Source organism: Anarhichas minor, unplaced genomic scaffold (genome assembly GCF_050575085.1).
Source record: "Anarhichas minor isolate MPS153535 unplaced genomic scaffold, ASM5057508v1 ptg000051l, whole genome shotgun sequence".
Taxonomy (NCBI): domain Eukaryota; kingdom Metazoa; phylum Chordata; class Actinopteri; order Perciformes; family Anarhichadidae; genus Anarhichas; species Anarhichas minor.
Genome location: NW_027466497.1, coordinates 5378203 through 5400969, shown reverse-complemented (window position 1 = coordinate 5400969; position 22767 = coordinate 5378203). Strand labels below are relative to the sequence as shown.

The 22767-nt window shown below is 41.4% G+C and overlaps 2 protein-coding genes across 2 annotated transcripts; both read right to left on the bottom strand.

Moving 5' to 3' along the window:
• Positions 1–2042: 2042 nt before the first annotated feature.
• lpcat1 (lysophosphatidylcholine acyltransferase 1) lies at positions 2043–19596 on the bottom strand. Its single transcript, XM_076075356.1, has 14 exons — positions 19365–19596; positions 11916–12055; positions 11296–11510; positions 10832–10944; positions 10626–10686; positions 8337–8395; positions 7117–7151; positions 6747–6801; positions 6495–6577; positions 6274–6399; positions 5741–5894; positions 4096–4194; positions 3878–4019; positions 2043–3315 (listed from the first exon to the last, which is right to left on the bottom strand). The coding sequence occupies exons 1-14, from the start codon at positions 19449–19451 to the stop codon at positions 3188–3190; spliced, it is 1497 nt and encodes a 498-aa protein (XP_075931471.1). The 5' UTR covers positions 19452–19596; the 3' UTR covers positions 2043–3187.
• Positions 19597–21610: 2014 nt separating this feature from the next.
• mrpl36 (mitochondrial ribosomal protein L36) lies at positions 21611–21985 on the bottom strand. The gene has a single exon (XM_076112707.1). The coding sequence runs from the start codon at positions 21983–21985 to the stop codon at positions 21611–21613; it is 375 nt and encodes a 124-aa protein (XP_075968822.1).
• Between the last annotated feature and the right edge of the window lie 782 nt (positions 21986–22767).

The following is a 22767-nucleotide window of genomic DNA, read 5'->3' as shown; positions in this document are numbered from 1 at the left end:
TTTAAGAATAACAGTTATTTTTCAAGGTCCCTCCAATCTGTGGTTCGATTCACAACCGTTGTTGTCTGATGTAAGTAATGTTACTCCCATCAGGTGAACTCAAGTATCCATTTATTTGGTACTTTCAGCAAATCATTTGCATTTTAGCAAACTATTTCAACTGTTTCAATCCGTTACTTTTAGTTAACTATTCTCAACTGTTCTATTCTCTTTTTATTCATAAATGTCAAACATTTATCCACTACTTTTAGCTAACTTTAACTATTTACTCTGCTTGCTAACTAGCTGTCATGCACTCATTTATTACCGTATTTTCCGCACTATAAGGCGCACTTAAAAGCCTTTAATTTTCTCAAAAAACGACAGTGCGCCTTGTAATCCGGAGCGCCTTATATATGGATCAATTGGTTAATTGGTTGATCCATACTGGTTGTACACGGCGCTCTGTCAAAATGTTTCAGTACGACTGGTAAACTACAAAGCCGCACCGCGGTAAACACCGGTACTGTGCTTACTCCTAGTCCAACACCACTTGTGTGTATAAAGACCCCAAAATGGCACCTTTGAAGAGACACGCTTACGACGCTATTCTATTCTATGCGCCTTATAATCCGGTGCGCCCTATATATAAAAACAGTTCTAAAATAGGCCATTCATTGAAGGTGCGCCTTATAATCCGGTGCGCTTTATAGTGCGGAAAATACGGTACTTTTTTCAAAGTAACTAAACTACTCCACCATCTTTCCACATACCTCCTGGGGTACAAGTGAGCCTTCGCTTTGGGAATAACTGCAGTAGATCTTTCAGACCACAGGTCACATTTGACTCAAATTTGTTGATGCAGGATAATGTAAAAGTACAGCTTTTCTCAAGTGATTTGAGAAAAGCTGTACTTTTACATTATCCTGCATCAACACTTGATTAAAAACATAACTGCCAGTGTTGTCCTCCACAACCTGGCTCAGAGGAAAGCAAACAGGCCATAATTTCCAGGCAGGCTATCAAGAGGCTCATCCACTTGGCCTGTACAACAAAAACAAATAAGATAACTGTTACATGTCTCTGGATCTTTGTCCCTGCAAAGTACAATAAACGCAATCGATCTCAAGTGGATGTAATGTGATGTTTCGTCAAGTACAGTCACTGGGATTAGATCCAGGTTTGTGTTTACTGCAGGGGGGGGCTTTGCTTGGCCAGGATGACGGCTGGAGATGGATCCCCTAAAACACTGAACAGATTCCAGCCCTGCTATGTGGTGGGCTGCGGGCTGTGGCTGCTGTCTTTTATGACAGATTCCTTTGAGGCAGGAGTATCTGAGGGACTGCAGAGAGGCACTGCTCAATGAGCAATTTATATGTTTTCAACAAAGCTTCTTCTTTAGACCCTGAAGGCAGGTCTTAATTGTTAGACGTGATATCTCCACTCCCCCTCTGCCTCTCCTCTTTCTTTGACTGTTTTCTTCTCCCTCCTCCCACCCACCCTCCCTCCAGCTATTAGGAATTGGATTTGGAGCAGAACGATCCATTTAGTCTCTCTCCTCCATCTCTTTCCCTGCTTCCACACCTCCTCTGTAGGTTTCTCTCATCAAAGCCGAGGCTTAATCTGTCTATTTTTACCTGAAGGAATGAAGGGATGGGATGAGGTAATGCTTTTCCTGTCCATCAGGTGAGCAGTGGTGCATGGGCTCTCTGGTGTGTTTAGTTTAGGGAGCCAGCACCACCATGTGGACTCAGAAGAGATACAAAAAACAATTACGACAGCAACAGCAGGGAGGGACAGTGTGAAGAAATTGACTGGATGATGACCAAAAATGATCAAAGCAAATCACATAAAGAATCTACAGCTGAGTCAGTATAAAAGCTATAAGTAATAGAAGAAATTATAAAATAACTATGAGGGCTTTATGAAATTTGAGAACTGACTTTCATTTAAGTACTGCAAGTCCCTTTGAGGGAGTCCATAAGTCAAACAACGTTGATGTGAATGTGTGAAAGCAGAGCTCCACCTAGTGGATTAAGAGAGTCGGTGACAACACCTTTTTTTCATTTTTTTATTAAAATTAAGGCAAGGAGCTTTGATTTCTGCATTCAAGTCTGTAATTGAGAAATTACACTTTACATGAATATATCAGCCATAAGATAGAAAATGTGTCAGTCCAGAGTAGACCAGCTGAGCTCAATATTTAAACCAGCCTATCAATGCACAGATTCTTTTTTATTTTGGTATATTTGGTAGAGACAGTGCACATTAATAAAACATTCCTGTAAATGTGCCAGAGTTAGCCAAGAGGCTATTCTTCATCTGTAGAAGCAGTATGTGTGATATCCATCCGTCAGAGGGTTAAAGGAAGGAGTTATTGCTCTGAACCATGTGCTTACATTTTTTACTTAGAAAAAACTGTAGCTTTTTAAAAATATTTTCCTTACTCATCATATTACCAAATAAAATAATTTAAAAAAAAACACATAGCTGGAAGATTTGATTCATATTCATATCAAAATATAATAAGACACTTCATGGTCCTTGTCAAATGTCAAACCCCCTTTTTTTTTTTGCAAGGCGCAAAATCTATGGCAGTGACACAGCTGCTTGACGTAAGGAATGACTTCATTGGATTACGTAGCAGATCTTTCTGGTATTTGTTTCATAGTTTGGAGTATCAGTTATCATACAATGGCAGCATGATGTATATCCTGTTCCTTTATTACCTGAAGTTAGGTTTCTATGTTTCTATACAGGACTACACATAGCAGCAGGATAGGGCAGTGTGCTCCTGTCTATTTGCCTGAGATCACCAAACGGGCTAAAAAAAACCATTAACCCAAACCCCACCTTTTATCAACAACTTTTTAAATATCTGTATGTCATACATAAGAAAATACATTTAAAAATAAATAATACATCTGAAGAGGAAAAAAATCTGAAAAAGAAGTGGGGTTTTTTACATCAAAATGGGGATACAACTGCAAAGAAAGGCAAAACAAAAGCTCAGAAAAGAAGTGAGAAACGTGTTTCCATCATCTGTGCAGAACTGATCCATCCTCACTGTTCCTTACAACTTAGTTACTCTGTCAATTCCTTTCTCTACCAGCACTTGAAGGCACAGCGGCGGTAGGGGAAGCTGCAGCATTTGGAGATGCCGTTACATCAAAGAGAGAAGGTCAACGGTTACATCGTAGCCCGTTCTTCAGTCGTCTTTGTTGTGGCCGTTGCAGCTCTTAGGTTGGCCGAAGCAGCGTTTGCGCGGATGGTTTTCAAAATCGAGGTAATCCTGGACGAACAACGGGTGCTGCTCTATAAAATGATGAAGTTCATCTGGAAAAGGCGGCAAAACGTAGAAAATGGTGTTAAATGTTATTACTAATGTCAGTGAATGTCGGGCCTTAACATTATTAAACATGTCTGGTATATTTTTTTATTGGTAGAGAGGGGAGTGGAATAAATCTTTTATGTAAATTTAATGAGCTATGTTTACCATTTTAATATCGATATGTTGTTAAGGGTTAGGGTTAGGGTTAGGGTTAAGCATTAGTGCAATTATGAAGATTCCAGGCCAGCTTTCATTCGTCTGTGTACTGCGTTTTACATTATGTGCAGATGGGTTTTTTCATATAAAAAGAAGAAATAGCTTCATAGTACAAAGAAAGAGCGTACAGAGAAGCGTTGACGGTTTTTAGAAGCAGGTGGTGGATGTAAAGGATTCTGGAAAATCAACAACAGACGGTACTTGTACTCTTCAGTAAAGCCAAGAAGAAATCACACGTGATGGTGACAGCGCAGAGGAAGATGCTGTCAATCATCTCTGCGATGGTCTCATATGTAGAAGGGTATCATAATTCATTCTGTGCTGAGGTTGAATGATAACGCCGAGTCTTACCATATGTGATCTTCGCTGTGTGAAGTCCGTCAAGCGATAAGAAAAGACCTGAAAGTTCCACCTTTTTCACTCCCAACATTATTTCAAAGATGGCGGCGAGGTCCTCTTTTAGGACGTCCCCGTTCTCCTCGTTCTCATACATCTGCACAGCAACATATATACTTAGTGAAATGACTTAAAACCTAGATCAAACCAGATTCAATGGTACGTGTGCTCACCGTAAAGGCCAATTTGAGGGTCTCCATTGACTTCAATGGTCGATGAACGGTAGACAGAGCAATAACATGGTGTCTGACGTCTATCTGTCCATCTCCATGCTGGGAACAAAATAATCTCAGTGAGCAGAACAAGCAAAGGAATAACATGATGACAATTGTTGCAAATTTCTTAAAATCCTGTAAATTCAACTGGACAAAGAACTTTAAAGTAAGCAAAGCTCAAATCACACATATGTAAATGTATTGGCATTCAGCAGACTTCATATTCTCCACAAGAGGGCGCTGATCAGTCATTGACAAACCAGTACAACACATGAAACCTACAGTATGTCACCTATGAGATAGGAAAGTTATAGCAATAGTTTGATCCTTTGAGTGCTGTGAATCAGTGGATCATATAGTCTCAAACCCTGCCCTGTCAAAACAACCACACAAGAGACCTAAAACCGCTCCAGGATGACAATGCAGCAAACTTCTCAGATCTAATTGGGATTTCAAAAAACCTTGAATAACTACCAAACTGTTGTAGGGAGTCATTGATACCATCCGCCCAAATATTTGCACAACTATGAATATCTTTTTACTTCTATATTCCCCTCATATTATAACTATGGCACTAAAAAGATGTTTTTTTTGTGCATGATGTGTTTGGCATCATGCACAAAAGTGACTTTTCTTTTTCTATATTAGATCTGAACTTTGGATTTCTGCAAAGGTACATTTTAGGATCTTTCTCATTAAAGGGTAATTTCAATATTTGTTGGTGTCTAAGTGACCAACAGGGACAAATGGTCCGGGGCTATTGTGCAACATCAATGTAACGTTATACGTTCACCAAAAGTGCTTTTGCCATTGACAGGCCCTGAGATTGTTATTTTAAGTGACAGACAACATTGTGGAAAGGAGAAAATGAAACGTTTTGCTTACCTTTCCCTTCTCAAAGGCAGGGCTTTGTGAAGGGTCAATGTAGGAGCTATAAATACGCGCGTCCATCGAATTCAAAGACCTCTTTCACATCGTCGAAATCATCGAAATATTTAGTCAAGACATTGAGATTCTTTTAGACGCGTTCTGTACTCTTGACGACAATGGCCCTCACGTTTCCACCGTTGTATTCCGGGAACAAGTCACCTCGCAAGATTTCAGAACGAGACTTCTTTCCATAATGTCAAACACTTATACACACAATAATAACACAATAATAACAATCGGAGCCTGTCGGTGGCAAAAACAAGCACTTTTAGTGGACGTAAATGACGGTGCCATATGATTACATTGTAGCCCGTGAGCGGCTACTGGACCAATTATAGAAGTTGTTATTCAGTTAGACACAAAAACAACATGGGGAAATAAGGTCCAGGTTGAAAAATACCAAAGTTACCTTTGAATTTTAAGTTGGTACTGCTAAATTGTATGGCACAGCGAAGTCAGGCCTCTAGCTCCATATAAATGACTTTAAACCCATAAGAATACACGTTGTTTCGTAGCTGATGACTAAACATCAAGTATACCTATTAGTTTGGAACGTCATCTTTAATCTCTACTATTATACTGTTCCATCTCTTTTACCAGTAATCCTATTGTATGTTATTATACGTACTTGACTTGTATTCATTTTTTTATTGTTTTTTTTGTCTGTGTTTACCTGGTCAAAGAGGCTGTGGACTTGTGTGAGTGTGTCTGTAACTGGCAGGTTGAGGAACTGGGAAAAGTCCTCCAAACTCAGCCCGTCTCCCTGCAGCTTCCTGGCTCTTCTGGCCTGCTCCTCCAGCACTTTGTCGTTCCTTCCTGCTCTCAGCCTGCCAGAGACAACACAAAGAAATCACATCGTGCAACAATGTAATAGTCATGCTGTTAACCACATACATGGACAAAATCTGGATATAAAACCTAATTTCAGGGAACTTAATCTTTAGCAGTTTTTAAAAAGACTAATACTATTTTTAAGAATTCGCTACATAACTGTATAAGTCGACTCATCCAAAGTTAGCGTACTTTTTGTGGCTATTTCATTAGACGGAAATGACGTAACTTGAATACAACGTGAATAAAAGAACAGTGAATGTGGCAGAACATCTGTGCTGTAGAACACCAAACATTTCACATGTGTTTTTGAGTATCCAAAGTCTTGGATCACAACCACCTTCCACCCAGTCCGACCAGTCAATCCAGTCTCACCCCAAGCGGCACACCAGCTGGTGGAACTCGAGCAGGCTGCTGCAGTCGTGTATGCGCAGCGGGCCCTGCGATAGGCTAATCTCACGATCATCAAAGGACAGATCGATGAGCGGAACCTCCAGCGCCCTATCAGCACGAAAGGAAAAAGGTTTACGAGGACATTCACACGTGTCTGCGTGTTATGAACACACAAAATCCAGCATTTATGCAATCACACTTACTTGGCCATGAGCTTTCGGACGTTGTTGGCAAACAGAGCAGGGTTCTCCTTCTCCTCGTTTGAAGGAGTGTAAATAGGCAGGTACTAAGGAAAGAGACAATGTCAACTTAATGTCATTGTCCGGTCACAAAACTGTGTTCTGATCCGCTATATAACATAATAAATAAGGAATTACACATATCGCATTCATTACATATTTTAAGCTAATATTTCTCTCAGTTTGTTAAGATTGAAGATACTATATACCACTGACCTCTATCTCCATGGGATTATGAGGTTGGCACAGAGTGAGCCATAGGATCTTGAACCTGGAAGACAGAAGAGTTGGCTTTGTCTCTAGATGACGAGATAGTATCAGGAAGAGGAATATAATATGATGGATGGAGACAAGGCCGGAGATACTGGAGGTTTCCCTGCAGCATCTCACCACGTTCTTTCTTAATGGAAAACAGGTCGCTGGTGTTTTAACAAAATACAGTAGTTAGCTGAGGGCAGTAGAAGCTCTGTGTGTGTGTGTGTGCGTGCGTGCGTGCGTGTGTGTGTGTGTGCGTGTGTGTGTGTGTGTGTTATGGTTAGTGGTTTATGTAAGAGTGAAGGTGTGTGAGACAAAGACAAACACTTACGCTCCGGGACCTTGCCACGTCCATGAAACAGTATCCTGTGGAGAGGAAGGAGAAAGAGGAAATGGCTCAGGACAAACAAACACACACAGGAGGTCAATTTCAAACTATTTCTCAAACTTCCTCGAACTGCTGTTTATTTATCGTTTCTGGCTGAAGACCAACACACTTCATACATAATACTCGTTACTGCTAATTAATCCCTAAATACTGATTTGTACAAGGGCTTTCCTCATACAAACCCTCGTACCATTTTGTCATCTAATCGGTAAATTGAAAATATGAGTTTCCCCACAAAGAAGCGCACAAAAGCACCACTTTAAATCTCGTGTTTACCAGCGATGTCATCATACGTTTTTTTGGAAATAATTCAGCATATATTTGTACCGATAATGTTTTAACATTTTGAGCCAAGATCTCAAATTACACGAACGTTCTAGGAATGTGGAGTTAAAAAGAAGTGAGCATAACTCTTTAATCTCTGCTTAAAGGTAGTGGATTAAGGCTAGATTAGTCGTTATATACATACCTAGGTTAATATACCTGAACTTCCAACCTAAATGTCAGTAACAATCGGTTTTTTGTGCGATTTGTTTTTTTAATGTGGCTGGGTGGATTGGCTGGATTGGTTACAGGTGTTTCCATTTCCAGCTGCAACGTTTCTCCACAGCTTAAATGAAGAGTTGGAAACAGATGGAGTGGAAACACTTCTGGCGGTGCAGAAACACAGTCTTATTCAGGTTTTCTGTGCCTCACTTAACTGCCCTGTACCGTACTGCCACGTTGTCACTGGAGTCAGCACAGTGACTAAACTCGGCACAAAGGGAAACGGTGACAAAAGCTTTAGAGCTAAATGCAAAAAAAGAAGTAAAAAAACAACAACAACTAGGTAATAAGAACTGCATAATTCATGAGAGAGGGAGGAGAGGTGGTGAGAGAGAGACATGACACCTGGGTGTGTGTGAGAGCGAGAGAGAGAGAAAAAGGGGGATGAAATATCATCCTACTAGAACATGAAGTCATTTAACACAAGAGGAGCACATACTAAGGTGAGGGGAGGAAACCATTACATCACAGGCGTGTCAGTATGTGTAGGTCTGTGTTCATGTATGGCTGGAGTCTAAACCCTAAACTGATGTCCAAGGAAACTTTGAAAACAATTCAAGTTTAGAGCGTCTCTCTAGGTGTAGGTACGGAGAAGGATTAAAACAAAGTGTGTTTACCAGTTTGTTTGGGTAGCGCAGCACCATGGGCTGCACTGGGAGTCCTGGTATGAAAGCACCTGAGAAATATACGTAGAGGAGAGAAGACAAAATAATTGAAAAAAGAAAATGTTCAAATCAATAACTACATGCATATATTAGCAAAAAGCTCCGGCCTGGCAGACGAGCTCTCTGTTGAGATTCTATAATGTCCTGCTGACAGACGAGCTGGTAGAAGCTACATACAGTATGTGTGTTACTGGAGGAAGTCCTATATTCAAGCTACAGGGTGAGCTTTGAATACATGATAATGGAAAACAAACGTACTAATGAGAATAAGGCTTCATTGTTTTTTAGCCACTTGGGGGCAGCGCAACAAGCTGTGAAGTTATTAGTACACAACATATTTTTGAAAGTTAATTAAAAAATTAAATTTGAACTTAAGTAAAGTGAATTATAATTTTACTGCAAAATAGATTTAAACACATAGCTTAAATAAGTGTTAATATGTACATAATGAATAGGCCCTCAAGGCAGGGTGAGGCGAGTTAACATTAACAGCAGAGGATCAAAAAGGAACCTACATCATCAAACATGGACGGCTGACAACTTATTCTCACGTGTTGGTTTAGCTGCGAGTATTTAGCTGAGAGTGTGAAAGAGCAAACATAAGAGTGATCACCGTCCTCAGCCTCTGAATAATAATATGACATATGATAGGACAGTAAGGGGACGGACAGGGAGAGGAGGGTGAACATGAAAGTGACGACTCTATGAAAAAGGCCTTTTGAAAACAACAAAGGGACTGGACGTATCTGCAGAGGACGTCATGCACAGGTGGCACCAAGCACATTAAAAACACACAGACACACACGCACACATTGACAATGTTGCTCTGTTGTGCTGGGAGCCAGTGAGGAGACATAACCAGAGGAGACACATCAGAGCTAGACAACCACACAGACACACACACACACACACACACCCAGAGCAGGGCAGAGTGAGACCAACAGGGCTTACTGGGAATGATAAAATGAAAGACTGGAAGAAAGGGGATTAGACAGAGCAGGCAGGGAAGGGAACAACAACTGACAGTAACTCACACGCGGGATGTTAGCAGAAAAACAAGCCCCAAAAATATGGAAACAATCACATAACGAACGTTATGTGTCCTGCTGAGGTGTCCCCAAGCAAGACACTGAACCCAAACCTGCCGGGCCAACATGAAATTAACTTGCTCCGACAGCTACACCTGGAGTTGGCAGCTATGCAGTCAACGGCAGGCACACAGAGTTATACTGAACAAAGGGATTACATCACATCTCCCTGTTAACACCACGGCACACCCTTGGCTGGATATTACCAAGAACCACAATCCAACTTTGTTTTAAGCTGTGGTTTGGACGATTATTGTACCAGCTACTCTGAAGAATACCAACCCTCGTTTTGACTTTGGATCGCTCACAATTGTTATTAAACAGGAATAATTTTAGCCTCTGGACAAAAAAATAAGTCGGTTTCATAACCTAACCGTGCAAGTAGTCAAGTGCCTACTTGTGTGATGTATTACCGATAATTGCCAGAATGAATTCAAGCGTGTAGGAGTTTACCGCAGAACGCTCTGTTCATAAGAACATCCCATCTCTCACGCGATTACAAATAAGTATGGCAGCAAATAAGAGGAATAAGAATTTTAACAGCCACTGAACACTTAATATTGAAATTTAAAACTGAATTCATAGCATTGAATAAATATTTTACTTTGAAAACTAGAAAACAGATCCAGAAATTCAAGTTGAAAAATATCATGGTACATGACATTACATGGTATTTCAATGTAATAAAAGGTCAATATTAAAGTTACTGTTGTTGTGTTAATACATTAACAATAATCACACTGATTCCATCATATCATATCATCTAAACTTGTTCACATCAGCTGATTCACATCAGTCCTAAATCCAGCCTGAAGGTGCAATGCATCGAACAGCTGCACTGGTGTGAAGTGAGGGAGACGCTTCGCTCTGAATACTGCTTTGAAGTGGTTTTAGGAGAAGTGTGCATGAAGTGTGGATTAAGTGTGCAGGTCATTTTACGACACATTTGCCTGCTACCTGCTTTCCTTTAGTCCTTAGAGTCCACGTTGGGTAGCTCTGGCTCAATCATGCTATTTAGTCTAAAGTCTAAAGCTAAATCTACATGAAGTAAACACGTGCATGTTTTCTGCAATGAGATTGTTTTGAAACACACACACGGCTACCTTCCACCTGGTTTCATGACGCAAGAAAAGGGACTGAACTGAACACATACCAGCCTTGAACAAGATGAGCCCTGACCTGTTGGTGCACGTCCCCTCTGGGAATATCATGATCTGGAACAATAAATACACAGTAAGGCTCAAATACACACAAACATCTGGCTCTTACTCTTCATTTGAAATTGCTCTTGATCTGAAGTTCAGATCAGCGTTTCTCTGTGTGTACACATGGATTCATGTGCAGTTTAATGTGCTTTACCTGAGGCCACTCCCCTCCGGACTGGGCTCTCCGCTTGATCTCCTCGACAGTTTTTCTTCTGGAGGCCTGATCCGACCGAAACACAAACACCGGCCTGATGTAGCTGATCAGAGCTGGGAGGACGGTGGTGTAGAAAAAGATCACGAATGAACGCCAGATCAGGAGAGAAACGGTTTAAAGATCAACCCATAGAGATGCATGTTGAGCAGTTGAAGAGAAAGGGAGGTTTTAAGCGCAATTAAGGATTAATGTTTCCAATGAGAATTTGGTTTATAGATATTCAGATGTGAATTGGTTCACACAAAAGTTGATTATCTGGCTTTAAATTATTTTCTTATTACAGTCTGGTAACTTCTACAGAGCGGTTGGCATTAAATGGAGAATATGTTTAATGTCATTGTGGCGCATTAAATGTTTCGGTAAATCGATGGTTCGAAGAGGTGACGGAGAAGTGTATTACTCACTGCCCCAGACGGGAATGCTCCTACTCTCCAGCTTGGTGACTATGGAGCACATGGTCAGGGTGACTGGGATGGCATCAAAGTAGGAGGAGTGTGGTGCCGCGGTGAGGATGGGAACTTCAGACTGCGCCGCCCGTTCACCTTTCACTTTGATCCAATGGAAACCTCCACAAAACCACATGGCCCGCATGATCACACGTAGACACAGGTCAATAAACCTGAGAAAGGACACGCAGGCAGTTGATGCAAAGTGTAAATTCACATTACTGTAATGGAGGTTAACAATTTACGAATTTCAGCAGGAAAACAACGTTTTAGGCTCGTCAGTGCCTAAAGATCAACTTCTGTTTCATATCTCAAAAAGTGTTAATCCAGTTGCTTCAAATATGTTCATACATCTCTTTTGTCCTTTGTTTATTCATTAAATTAAATAAGACATATTGTTTTCAGCAGACACCAATAAACAAGACTGCGCTTATCAAAGGCCTTGTTTGTTTGGATCCGTTTATCTAAATGCTATCTTAATCCCATATGTTTTGGTAGCACTTACACACTTTCCTAAACAGAAATATTCCACACACACACACACACACACACACACGCACGCACACACACACACACACCTCATCCACCACGACTGTGGCTCAATGACGAAATCAGATCGCCCCAGGGAGGCTGCGAAGGCGAAGGGCCACGCCAGCAGCATGAGGAAGGCCACCAGCAGCAGGCGCACTGGAAACACTGTCACTGACATCAGGCCTATCTGAGGAGAGACAGAGAGATACGAGCCGTCACATCGTTATCATTCCACTGCGCTTTTCACAGCATAGTATTCACTGTTCAGCCGTTTGACATTCCTACTGCTTTTCAGCCAACTGTCATTTAACATACTGTACATTCCTGCTCAGCGGACGAATACGCCTACACACATTCCATCTGTGTCTTCAGAAAGCCATGCTCTGATAACACCTTCCTGCCTATGGACCCCTGGAGCTCACAGGCTTATATGTCCAATATCTATATAGCAATACTTCCAGTTCAAGCGACCCCACGGTGGTCCAAGCAGGGGCGGAGGTAAAAACCACGGGTGAGCTCTAGTTGAGAAATATCTCTGTACGACGAAAGTCATTATTCAGTCTCCTCAACAGAAACACTTTCCCAGAAATGTTTAACTCCAGTGCTGAGGTTTCATTGAGAGGTGGCACTGCCTGTAATACTGGGATCAGACTCCGGGTGGAGAGAACAGCAGACACACTCTCCCGGTAACTTCCAGGCAGCCCCGACCGTGTGAATAACTGTTCCAATTTAGTTTGTGTATTTACTTTTAAATGTCGGTTTCATGCCCACCCTTCTTATACGTATGATGCTCTTAATTTGCTGTTTTAAAATGCCACCGGGAAGTTAATTTGGTTCATTTACACTTTTAAATGCATTCAATAAATTGAAATACATTTATATTAAGTACTTTTGCAGCCGTATACTTTAATAGTTGGTGAAATGTAACCGTTTTTTGTAAGGACAATGCATCTCAACAAGCTTATCCTGCAATCAATGCACTATGCAATAAGAAATGAGGGGGTTTTGCTGAGCGTTTGGCATTATCAGAAAGGGTCTTTCGCATTTGCATAACGGCAGTGAGGTTTTACTGTATAAACAGGAAGGAAGGACACAAAGATAAGGCGACTTTGCAAACACTGTGGTCAAGTTGAACCAAAAGTCACGTCCCCAAAATGAAGTTCACCGAAGCCAGAGTGCCAGAGTGGAGATGAGCAGTGTGTGTGTGTGTACATAGTCACAACCTCCAGTGTAAATTCAGACTGTGTGACATTTTCAGCCCTTTCCTCCCCTCTTTGTCCGACTTCTCCTCGATCTCCCGCACCTTCAGCGCGCTCCCTCATTCCCCTCTCATCAACCTCCTGCCCTGCTTTACAGTAGTCACCAATCCCGGAGGACTTCCTCTCCTCGACCATCCATCCATCAATCTTTCACTCTCCATGTCTATTTGCTCAGCTTCACCTTCATTTATCATGCTGCTCCCCCTTCAAATGTTTTCCTCCTACTGGGCTTTCTGTGGCCACTCTGGGGAATCGTATCTACCCCCCCCCCCCCCCCCCCCCTCCTGTCTGTCTTTCCTGGTCTGTATTTCTCTCTCTGGAGGAGGAGCACAGGTGCACACTGCAGGGCTGTATTAATAAATAAACAGTATGGGAGAGATTTATGATGCTCTAACGCCTCTTCTTGCCTTCCCACCCCCATGCCTGACGCACACTCATCATCAGAGCTTAACGAATCCATCTGGGAGGATCTGCTGACATTCTCTCAGGAGGTGGCATGAGAATGAGCTGGGGCGTGGTAGAGGGGAGCAATTGCTAGTGTTTTATGTGAGCACCGGACCCATCCTCCACTAATGATTTGAAATTCGCCATAAAAAAAAAAAAAAAAGCTTCTGCACTGCCGGGCTCCCTTGTAACACACATCCTCACTCTCATAAAAAGGTATCTTCAAAGTCTTATTCTCTGAGTGCAACCATTTGTTACTGCACTCCTTATATTATTAGCCCTCAAAGGCCTCCTTTTATGTGCAAGATTGAACATAACAGTGTGTTAAAATAACCCATTGATGACAGCTCCCTTCAGAGCCACAGAGGAAAATAAACTATTTTTAGAGGCTGAGTGGTACTTTTTATGACAAGTAAACTGATTTCCTATTGCCTACTCCAAATGAATATACATAGTAAATAGAGGCAAATGTCTTTTGACCTGAGGGTAAAGTTCAGTGATTTGTGAGGCCATTCTGTTGGATGTTAAATATTCAGGAGACTCTGGGAAGAAGCGATGGCCCCATTGTCTCCTGATGCACACACACACAAACCCACACCTTCTGTATGTATGTAGGGCAACACTAAAGCTGTCCTGGGCCATTAGAGCATAGAGTCACACAGTTTACATGATCTAAATATTTCTTCAACCTTCGACGGACTCTACCGAACAAACGAATGCACCACCGGCAACAGCCTGCCAATAGAACAACACATTGACTGGCAAGCAGGTTCAAAAACACAAATAATCTCTGAACACCAAAGGCAACGAATAGTACCTCTGTACATTAGAGAGTCAGTGAAATGGAAGAGCGTTAGAGCGTCTTGAGCTTCTGCACTGTGATGTTTTCCCCAGTGGAACTGAATTATTGAGCGGCGTACAGTTACAAGAGGGATTTAAATCAAATCCTTCAGTTCAGTGGCAGATTGATTGATGGACGGATGCCGTGGTATTATTGGTTGGTACTATGTTACGTAAGCACACGTCAATTTTTTTACTACGCAATTTTTTATTATATTTTTTGGCCCATAATGTTAAATTGGTGCACGGTATTACTGGGGATGTGATCGAAAGACATTAATCATTTCATATTGACTTTAAGATACTGAGATAACGAGACTACAACCATGCAAGCGTCTCTGTGAGGCTTTAAAGCACAGCAGTGCTTTGAGCCGATATTCACAACAGCCCTCTAACATGCTCACGATAGTTTAGCACGTATATGGTTTACTATGGCATTTTACCATGCTAACATTTGCTAATTAGCAGTTAACACATGGTTCAACTGAGGTTGATGTTAATGCTGCTAGTTCTGCAGGTATTTGGTCGTAACACACATGGCGCTAGATAAAAAGCCAGGCGATAAAGGTTTTTACAGTTCATCATCTGGGGACCAAGAATCCAATCAATAAACATACAATAAATGTTGAGCTGTTGAAAAACAAAAGTGTCCATCTCATGGTGTCGCCAGAGGGAAAGTCAGGAGATGATCAAAGTCAGTAGATTAGATTGTCTAGGAAACATGAATATCTGTACACAATGTGGTGCTAATCCATCAGGAAGATGTTGAGATATTTCACTGAATAAGTGAGACTTTAAGCTGTTGGAGTTGCTGTGGGAAAACCAAAGTCAGTAGGATTCATCCTCTTGGGAACTAGAATATGTGGAACAAATAAGTGTCAAGATATTTCCTTCTGAACCATGAATGTCAACCTCATGATGGTGCTTGAGTGAAGGTCAGGGGATGAGCGAAGTCGTTAGGGTTCATCCTCTTAGACGTACACTCCCATGAATGTCTGTACACATTTTCATGGCAAAACCATGCAACAGTTGTTGAGATCCAGTATTTAATTCGTGGTGGAGCGAACGACAGACTGACATTGTCAGTGACAGGGCATGATGTCATTTTTCTTTGGGATGAGTACGTATCTAATAAATAAATTATACCGATTCATGTATTGATTCAAATCAACAACTTTGATTATTACCATCTTTGTTTTTCATATTTATCTGCACTGACACTGACTGACATACTTTTCCATTGCCATGATAAATACCACCCAGCTCCCCTGTGCAATGTGGCCCAGCACTCTTGTAAGTGCTCCATACCCTGCAGTGAAGGCTAATTGGCCTTGGTTATTTGTTTTCAACTAGCCACGGGAAGTGTGCTCTGATTCCACTTGGGAGCCAAGGAAGCACTCAACCCACCGTTAGTCATGTTGTTGGTGCACAGATTGTTTTTTCGTTACTCAAAAGGTCACACCCCGCCTTAAATATTTACCTTGAAGGAAATATGTGCTGGTGAAATTACCCAATATCTCTATACTTCACTCTTAGCTGACGCTAAAACAACCAATACAAGCAGAATATGTTTCGATACTGAAATATCTGACATTTATCTCAAATTATTTCCTGAGATTTGAGATGTGCCACAGTCCAGTGTGTGGACATTGCAGCTCTATCGGATGTCACAGGTATATCGTCTGCAAACTGGAGAGTTGGTAGCGATGTCTGTATGATGTTGACTGTTCAACAATGTGTGACTCAGCTGAAAGGAGCGCGGCCATCTGTCCGTCAGAAAAACTTGCTGACCTAGTTAGTCCACAGTGCAGCTGATCATGTTATCATGTTGGAAAAACAAAGTACCAGGGGAGGGAGGATGTGCTTTGTGCATTAAGCAGCACATATTGTCTCAATATGACAGATCCACACACACACACACGTCGTGCTGTTATTTAGACCTAGAGCCTATGGCATCCATGTAGGAAGTACGTTTTTTTTTTTGTCCAGGTCAAGCTTGTGTTTGTTTAAATGGGGACTGCGCGTGCATGCAAACTAATAAGTTCACACGTGTGTGTTAAGTGGAAAAACACACACCTCTCTGCCTCGTTAAAAGCAGGCAGTGGAAGGTGTGAACTAGACACATGGTCCAGCTTACAATCACTGGACTGCTGCCGTCATCTGGCACAGACACGCAACTGTTTACAGTGAAGTGCAAGCTCCAATAGAAAAAAATGACGTGTACTAATAAAGACTTTCTTTCAGCAGGAACAACACTGGGGAAACAGGTACAGCATTCAGCTGGCTGGAGTGAAGTGGTTAGAGGGTCTTCACAAAGCCAAGCTTAAAAGCATAGCTTACTGCGGTGAAAGCATGGAAAACCAAAAAGGCAGGAGGGGTTCAGCACTTTTCTCAGCGGAGCGTGATTGTTGGGAACCGGCGGTGTCCACATAAAGGCAGATTTTCTGAGCCTAGTGCTTTGTGTGTTTTGCTCTGAATGAAAGCAGGCATCCCTGAGCCCTGGAGCTACGGGACAACAGATAAACCTGATGGGTGTGCACTTCCTCCTTTTGTCCGATTGTGTGACTGCAAACAAATAGACTGAAACCCATATTGTTATATATTGATACTTGTTTGCAGTGGAATTTGTTTTAGTGGATTTCTCCCGGAAGAATGACGGCAAAGTGCCATTCGCTAAGCCACGCCCCCAAGCTGCTACTCTGTCAAGCTGTCAGAGTTACCGTGAAGCCCACACTGTCACTAACTGCACTCACTGAATAGATATGATCTAATTTATGGGAAAAAAACTAAACGCCACTTCAGAGAGAAGACAGCATAAGGGTCTACAATATGCGTTATTGATATTTCCAGGATGTGAAACTGATTCAGCAGAGAAAACATGTTAGAAAGTAAAAGATAGAAGCTAAAGCTAAAGACAAGTGTGAAGTGAACAACCACCTCACCTTGAGACAGAAGGCGGTTGAGACAGAAGACAATGAAACAACACTATTACTGTTAAGCCTGTTAGGTCTTTATTCACTGTTCCAATCAACAAAAAGCAAAGGCAGAATACATTCAGTTTACCTTCAGTAGCTAGTGTAGCATAGATGTGCTAACGCTAGTTATTTATGTCTTAATGTTCTTTTACTTAAAATCCATAAGTTTTTACGTAACCTTAATGTTGTAGAAACATATACGTATCTCCTTCCAACCTCTCCGGGTAACGAGCATCGCTATTACATAACTTTTAACCATGACGAGCTCCAGATCCACAAAACCAGCCTGAAAATGAAGAAAATCTGAAACGCTTGTATTAGCGTCTCTGGAGCAGAGCCGTATATTTGTCAGACGCTGGTCGTAGCTGGCCGATGCTACAATTTGATTGGCCGGTTAGCATTTGAGGGCGGGATTTAGTGAAGGATCGACTGAAAATGCCTTCGAATTAATCTCATCTTTATAACAAACCCAAAATGAAAGAAATGATCATTTAGGCTCCATGAAAACTGGATGAAATTACTGATTTAGTTGGACTTCATTAGCAGTCATCCTGTCAGCAGACCTCGCCAATCACCAGGCCTGAGAACCCATTGATCCATTGGTTGATTAATGAGAAGGCCCTCCTCCAGCAGTGAGAATCAATCGATTTCAACGGTTGATTTAGGATGCAGCCACAGCTGTCGATCTGTATCAAAGCAGCAGAGTATCTCATGCAGCATGTAGCACATGCCTCGCTCTAACAAGGTGTGTGCTCTTCTTTAAATGTGCTACCATTGTATTTAAGTATCGGCCTTAGGATGGAGCAACCGTAACAGGACAGATCCTAGCCTTGACTTTAACCTAACCCAAACCATAAGTCACACTTGCTATGCTATCCTGGAAACTGATCCACTCTAATAAGGACTATCAGAGTACACATGACACTCAGCTGTCAGCTTGTGCTAACAGTGTAAACACTGTGTCCCTGGGAGTCAAAAGAAACTGCAAGAAACAGAGAAGTGTCGACTGACAAAAGGTGATGTGAGAGAAAGTAAAGTAAACGTTGACATGCTCGGCATATCAGTACGACAGTTGAACAGTGCAATGAATAAATAAATAAATGGTGCATTTTTTGCTTCCCACTGTTGATAGTGGATACAAATCCAATGCAAATGTGTGATGCAAATTTGGTCAATCAAGAATAAACTGTGGCTTAGCAGATCCATCCAGGAAAATGTGGAGTAGTGGCCGAACCCATATTGACACCACACGTCTCAGATGACACTTATTATGGAGAATATGGAGCAGCATGGCAGTCAGGTAATTGATGACCAGAAAATGATAACTGAGTTAACTACTTGTTTCCTTTTCCATCTTATCTTTGCAGATCCTGCCAACCCTACTGACGGCTAAACAGTTATTAGTTCAAAACTACAAAAGAAAAACTTTTTCCAATAAAGGTTTCTTCTGACAATAATAAATGAAGTGAGTTTAAGATTCATCATGGATTTATGTGGTTGTTTTCAGCATAATATAAGCCTATATTAAGCCTAGAATACTAAGGTTAATCCTAATGAGCATGCATTACTGTGAGCTATCAAATGCTGTGAAATATATGACGTGATTTTTAAGAAGTGCATGCATAAAAGTGTTTTCATTATTATTATTATTGTTTGTTTTCATCCTTTAAGGACCACTTAAATATGGGAATTGCTCACAAATAATACTCACTACTGCCAGGAAAACATTGTGGAACTGCATGTCCCAGATAGTCTGAGTTTGAATAACTTGTTTTTTTGTCAACTCGCCAGCAAAACAGGAAATACTGAAAGTGTCTGAGAGCTTTAACAAGGTGGGAGAAGTTTAGGTGCAAGTTAGTAAATACACTACATGCACAACAAGGCACTTGACAGTCGCATACAATGACTGAAGGATGACATTCTTTTATAAAGTTGAGTTAGATAATAAATGTATCTTTCGTCATCTTAATTGTCTTACCTGTATTGTCTCTGTCAGGGTGAATTTCAGCTCGTGCACGAAGGGGTTTCTGCCCACTCTGGAGGGGCGACTATTTGATGACTTCATTGCTGAAGCCCTGTGACTCACACCTTTCAGAACAAAAAAAGAGTCCAAAATGTGCCGTAACGCTGGTTGAGCTCGTCGTTAAACGCAGTAAGGAGCGCACGCCTTCTTCTGTTTTGAGTCAGCCCTCCTCAGCCCAGAGGAGAGAGACTGGAGATGGAACGGGGAAGAGCAAGCTAGCGAGATTAAACGACGTGACTTCCGGTTGTAAGATTCAAAATAAAGCTCCTGTGGCTGTGGCAGGAAGTAGGACAATGCAGCCTATCTGTAATTTTACAATGAAAACTAAATCTGCTCCGTCGTATTGTTTGCATGTCCAAATAGTTACCACCATGCGCTGGAATTAAAAAGGCAAAAAATTGTTTTTTGAAAATGTGCATGCCAGTTTAAGAGAGTACCTCTCAATTTAACACAGTCTATAATGCTCTAAACTATTGATGAGCATGTTTATAAAATCCAAAATTATCTAATATACATTTAATATACATTAAACGTACAAGTACTCAGTAAGCACCATCGTGTACGAGCTTTTATTTCGTAGGCAATGACCAAATCTGAAAACCTGGTGGCGCGTGAACGCACCCACGCCCAGGCGTCCCTGTCACATAAAGTTCCCTTTTTAAAACAAGAGCCCAATCTTAGACAATCTTACAATAAGATTAAGCATTTTAACTCAATACAAATACAGCTATAAACATGTAAAACGTTCTGCACTGGGTGTGCCACTGTAAACTCAGAACAGGTTACCATTAACATAAAAGCCCTGGAAATGGTGTTATGTTACTTATTATGTGCAGATCTTGTGCAAACTGTGTGAACAAATGGGCTCCACCCTTTAGAACAACATGAACCTTTTGAATAAGGGTGGACATTTGAAATATTTAAGTCACTCAGTGACAAAACACAGACACACAGAAACACACACACTGATAAAAAAGAATATGAGGATAACTCTGACTGTCTGTGGAATGTGTGTTTGAGATGATTCGCCTTCAGTGAGATTCATCATGCATTTGAAGTCGCGTTTCCTTCTGTATTTGATCCGCCCATCAATGTCTTTTATTTTTAGATAACAGCAACTGCATTTAAACAGACTTTGTTGTTTCTCAAAGCTGCCAGATGGCCGACCTTCATCGTACTGTGGTGCTAACTGGTTCATCATCTCTATTGACACACTTCATTAAAGTATTTCACTAGTCCTGCTGCATGCAGGGTAAACTCTCTGGAGCCACACAGGAAGCTTTTGTTTGTCCATGACCATGTGCTTCAGTGAAATGCCACTGATATGTTGGCTCAATTCCATCCTGCGGAGCTATCTGGAAATTGACTATACAAACACTCATCCAGTAACATGAGTTCACGCAAACAGGAGTTTGTTGTTCCTTGCTCGTCCATCAGTAAACATTAACCTGTAGAACAACTAAGCGCTGTCACTCAGTAGCCTCAGTGTTTGTTGCCAAACAACCTTCAACCCAGTTAGTTTTCCATGCCTGCACAGTGTGAATATTACAACCTGTCGATACTGTTGTGTATTTCAGTAATAATACAATGACAGGAAAGGTGGATATAGATATTGGTATAAACAGCTAGTTTCTGACGCAAACTCAAAACTGTGTACGCCATGTCCGACACAAGAATCTCTTTGTGAGTCAATATTGTAAAGACACTCTTACTTACAAAAGGTAACAGTGGTTAGAAAAGGGGAGTCAACGTGATGAAGTGTCTTCCATGGCAGGATGGATCCTGTGTTCATGCAGCAGAGACTTTAGCGCCCTCATGTGGACAGACGACGGAAAGGAATCTTACAGAAAATAGGACGATATCTGTGTGACAAAATGTTTAATCCAAGTTAATTGATTTGTCCCACCCCTCCCCCCAAAATACTCTAGTGATTTTAGATAACCGAGATACCACGATAAGTTTGGAAGCTTAACTTAATTAAACGTATAGATATGTTCAAATTGTGTAGAAGTATGTATGTATGATGGTTTTGAGAATGCAACAAATCAGTTTCTTCACTGTGAGAAATGTTATGTATTTTGGGCTGTTAACGAGGGAAACAGGAGGAGGCGTGAAAAAGCTATGGACATTCTTCAACCAAACACTTTATTTTTAAATCACAGTTCTTTTCAGTTTCCAATACTCAATACTCCTTTGTAATTTCAGCCCTGTCTCTGCTTGTGTCTGGGATTTGTCTTGCAGAACACAAACAAACGGCCCCTCCGTCGGACAATGAAACAGTCTTTGCAGCGCCTCTTCAGGGCAGACTTGGTTTTCATCCCCGCAGAGGGCTGGATGCAGGGAAGATGCTGACACTGTCCCAACAGAGATGGTCCACGCCGAGCAGAGGAGCCAGACAAGGGGGGCTGGATGGAGCCGACTCTGGTTGGTGACAGGAGTAGCGTGCGGGGAGCTGTGGTGAGGGTGCAGAGACATCTGTAGGCGCTCGCTGCTGGGGAGGAGGTCACGTTTAACCTGCTCATCTGGGCCACTTGACGAGTCAGGGCAGCCAGGTGCTTCAAGAGGAGGGATGCCATGGTGCCAAAGGCTGCAGAGGGAGACAAAGAGAGGAAATTCATATGCAAATTATAATTTTGTGATATAGAACTTTTTTGTCTTGGGTTTGATTGTCAGGTTGTGATGCGACTTAATCGTAAAAGTAAACAGTAAATAGAAAAATACAGTTTTTAGCCCCTAAAATATGGAGATGTCCTGCAATTTCTTGTATTTTGTATTCTATTAAACTAAATATATTTGGGTTTCTGACAAAACAATACATTTAAAGACTTCAGCTCAAAGCTCAGCTAGTTCAAATTATTATTTGTGTCTACAGGCATCAAATATATAATTCACCACTGCAGGACAGCGTTAGCTATGCAACATGCCCAAGGAGACGAGCATGTCAGTTGACCTGCTAGCGCCAAAGCTAGACATAAAAAATGGCCCATATATAAGTCTACATATATATACAGAATCAGAGAACACAAACAAACCTTTCAGGAATCCCTAAAAGATTAAAAACAGGGGATACGTCCCTGAATGTTTAGTTTTAATCGCCTCAATGCGACCGTGTTACTGTTCTTGTCTGTTCTTGCTTGTGAGGATAAAACTGCTTCCGGTTTGAGATTATGCTGTATGTTTTTAGTACCCTCAGTAACGCCTGTCAGGAAGTTTTTTTGTCGCACTGGCTTTGGCCAAATATCGCATTCCTCATCCTTAGCAGAGCCAAAATCCAAAGTAGCCGAAGTTTTACATGTTGTATTTTACAACACATACCGAAGAACAATGATTTCACAGGAAAGCTTATCGGAATACGTAG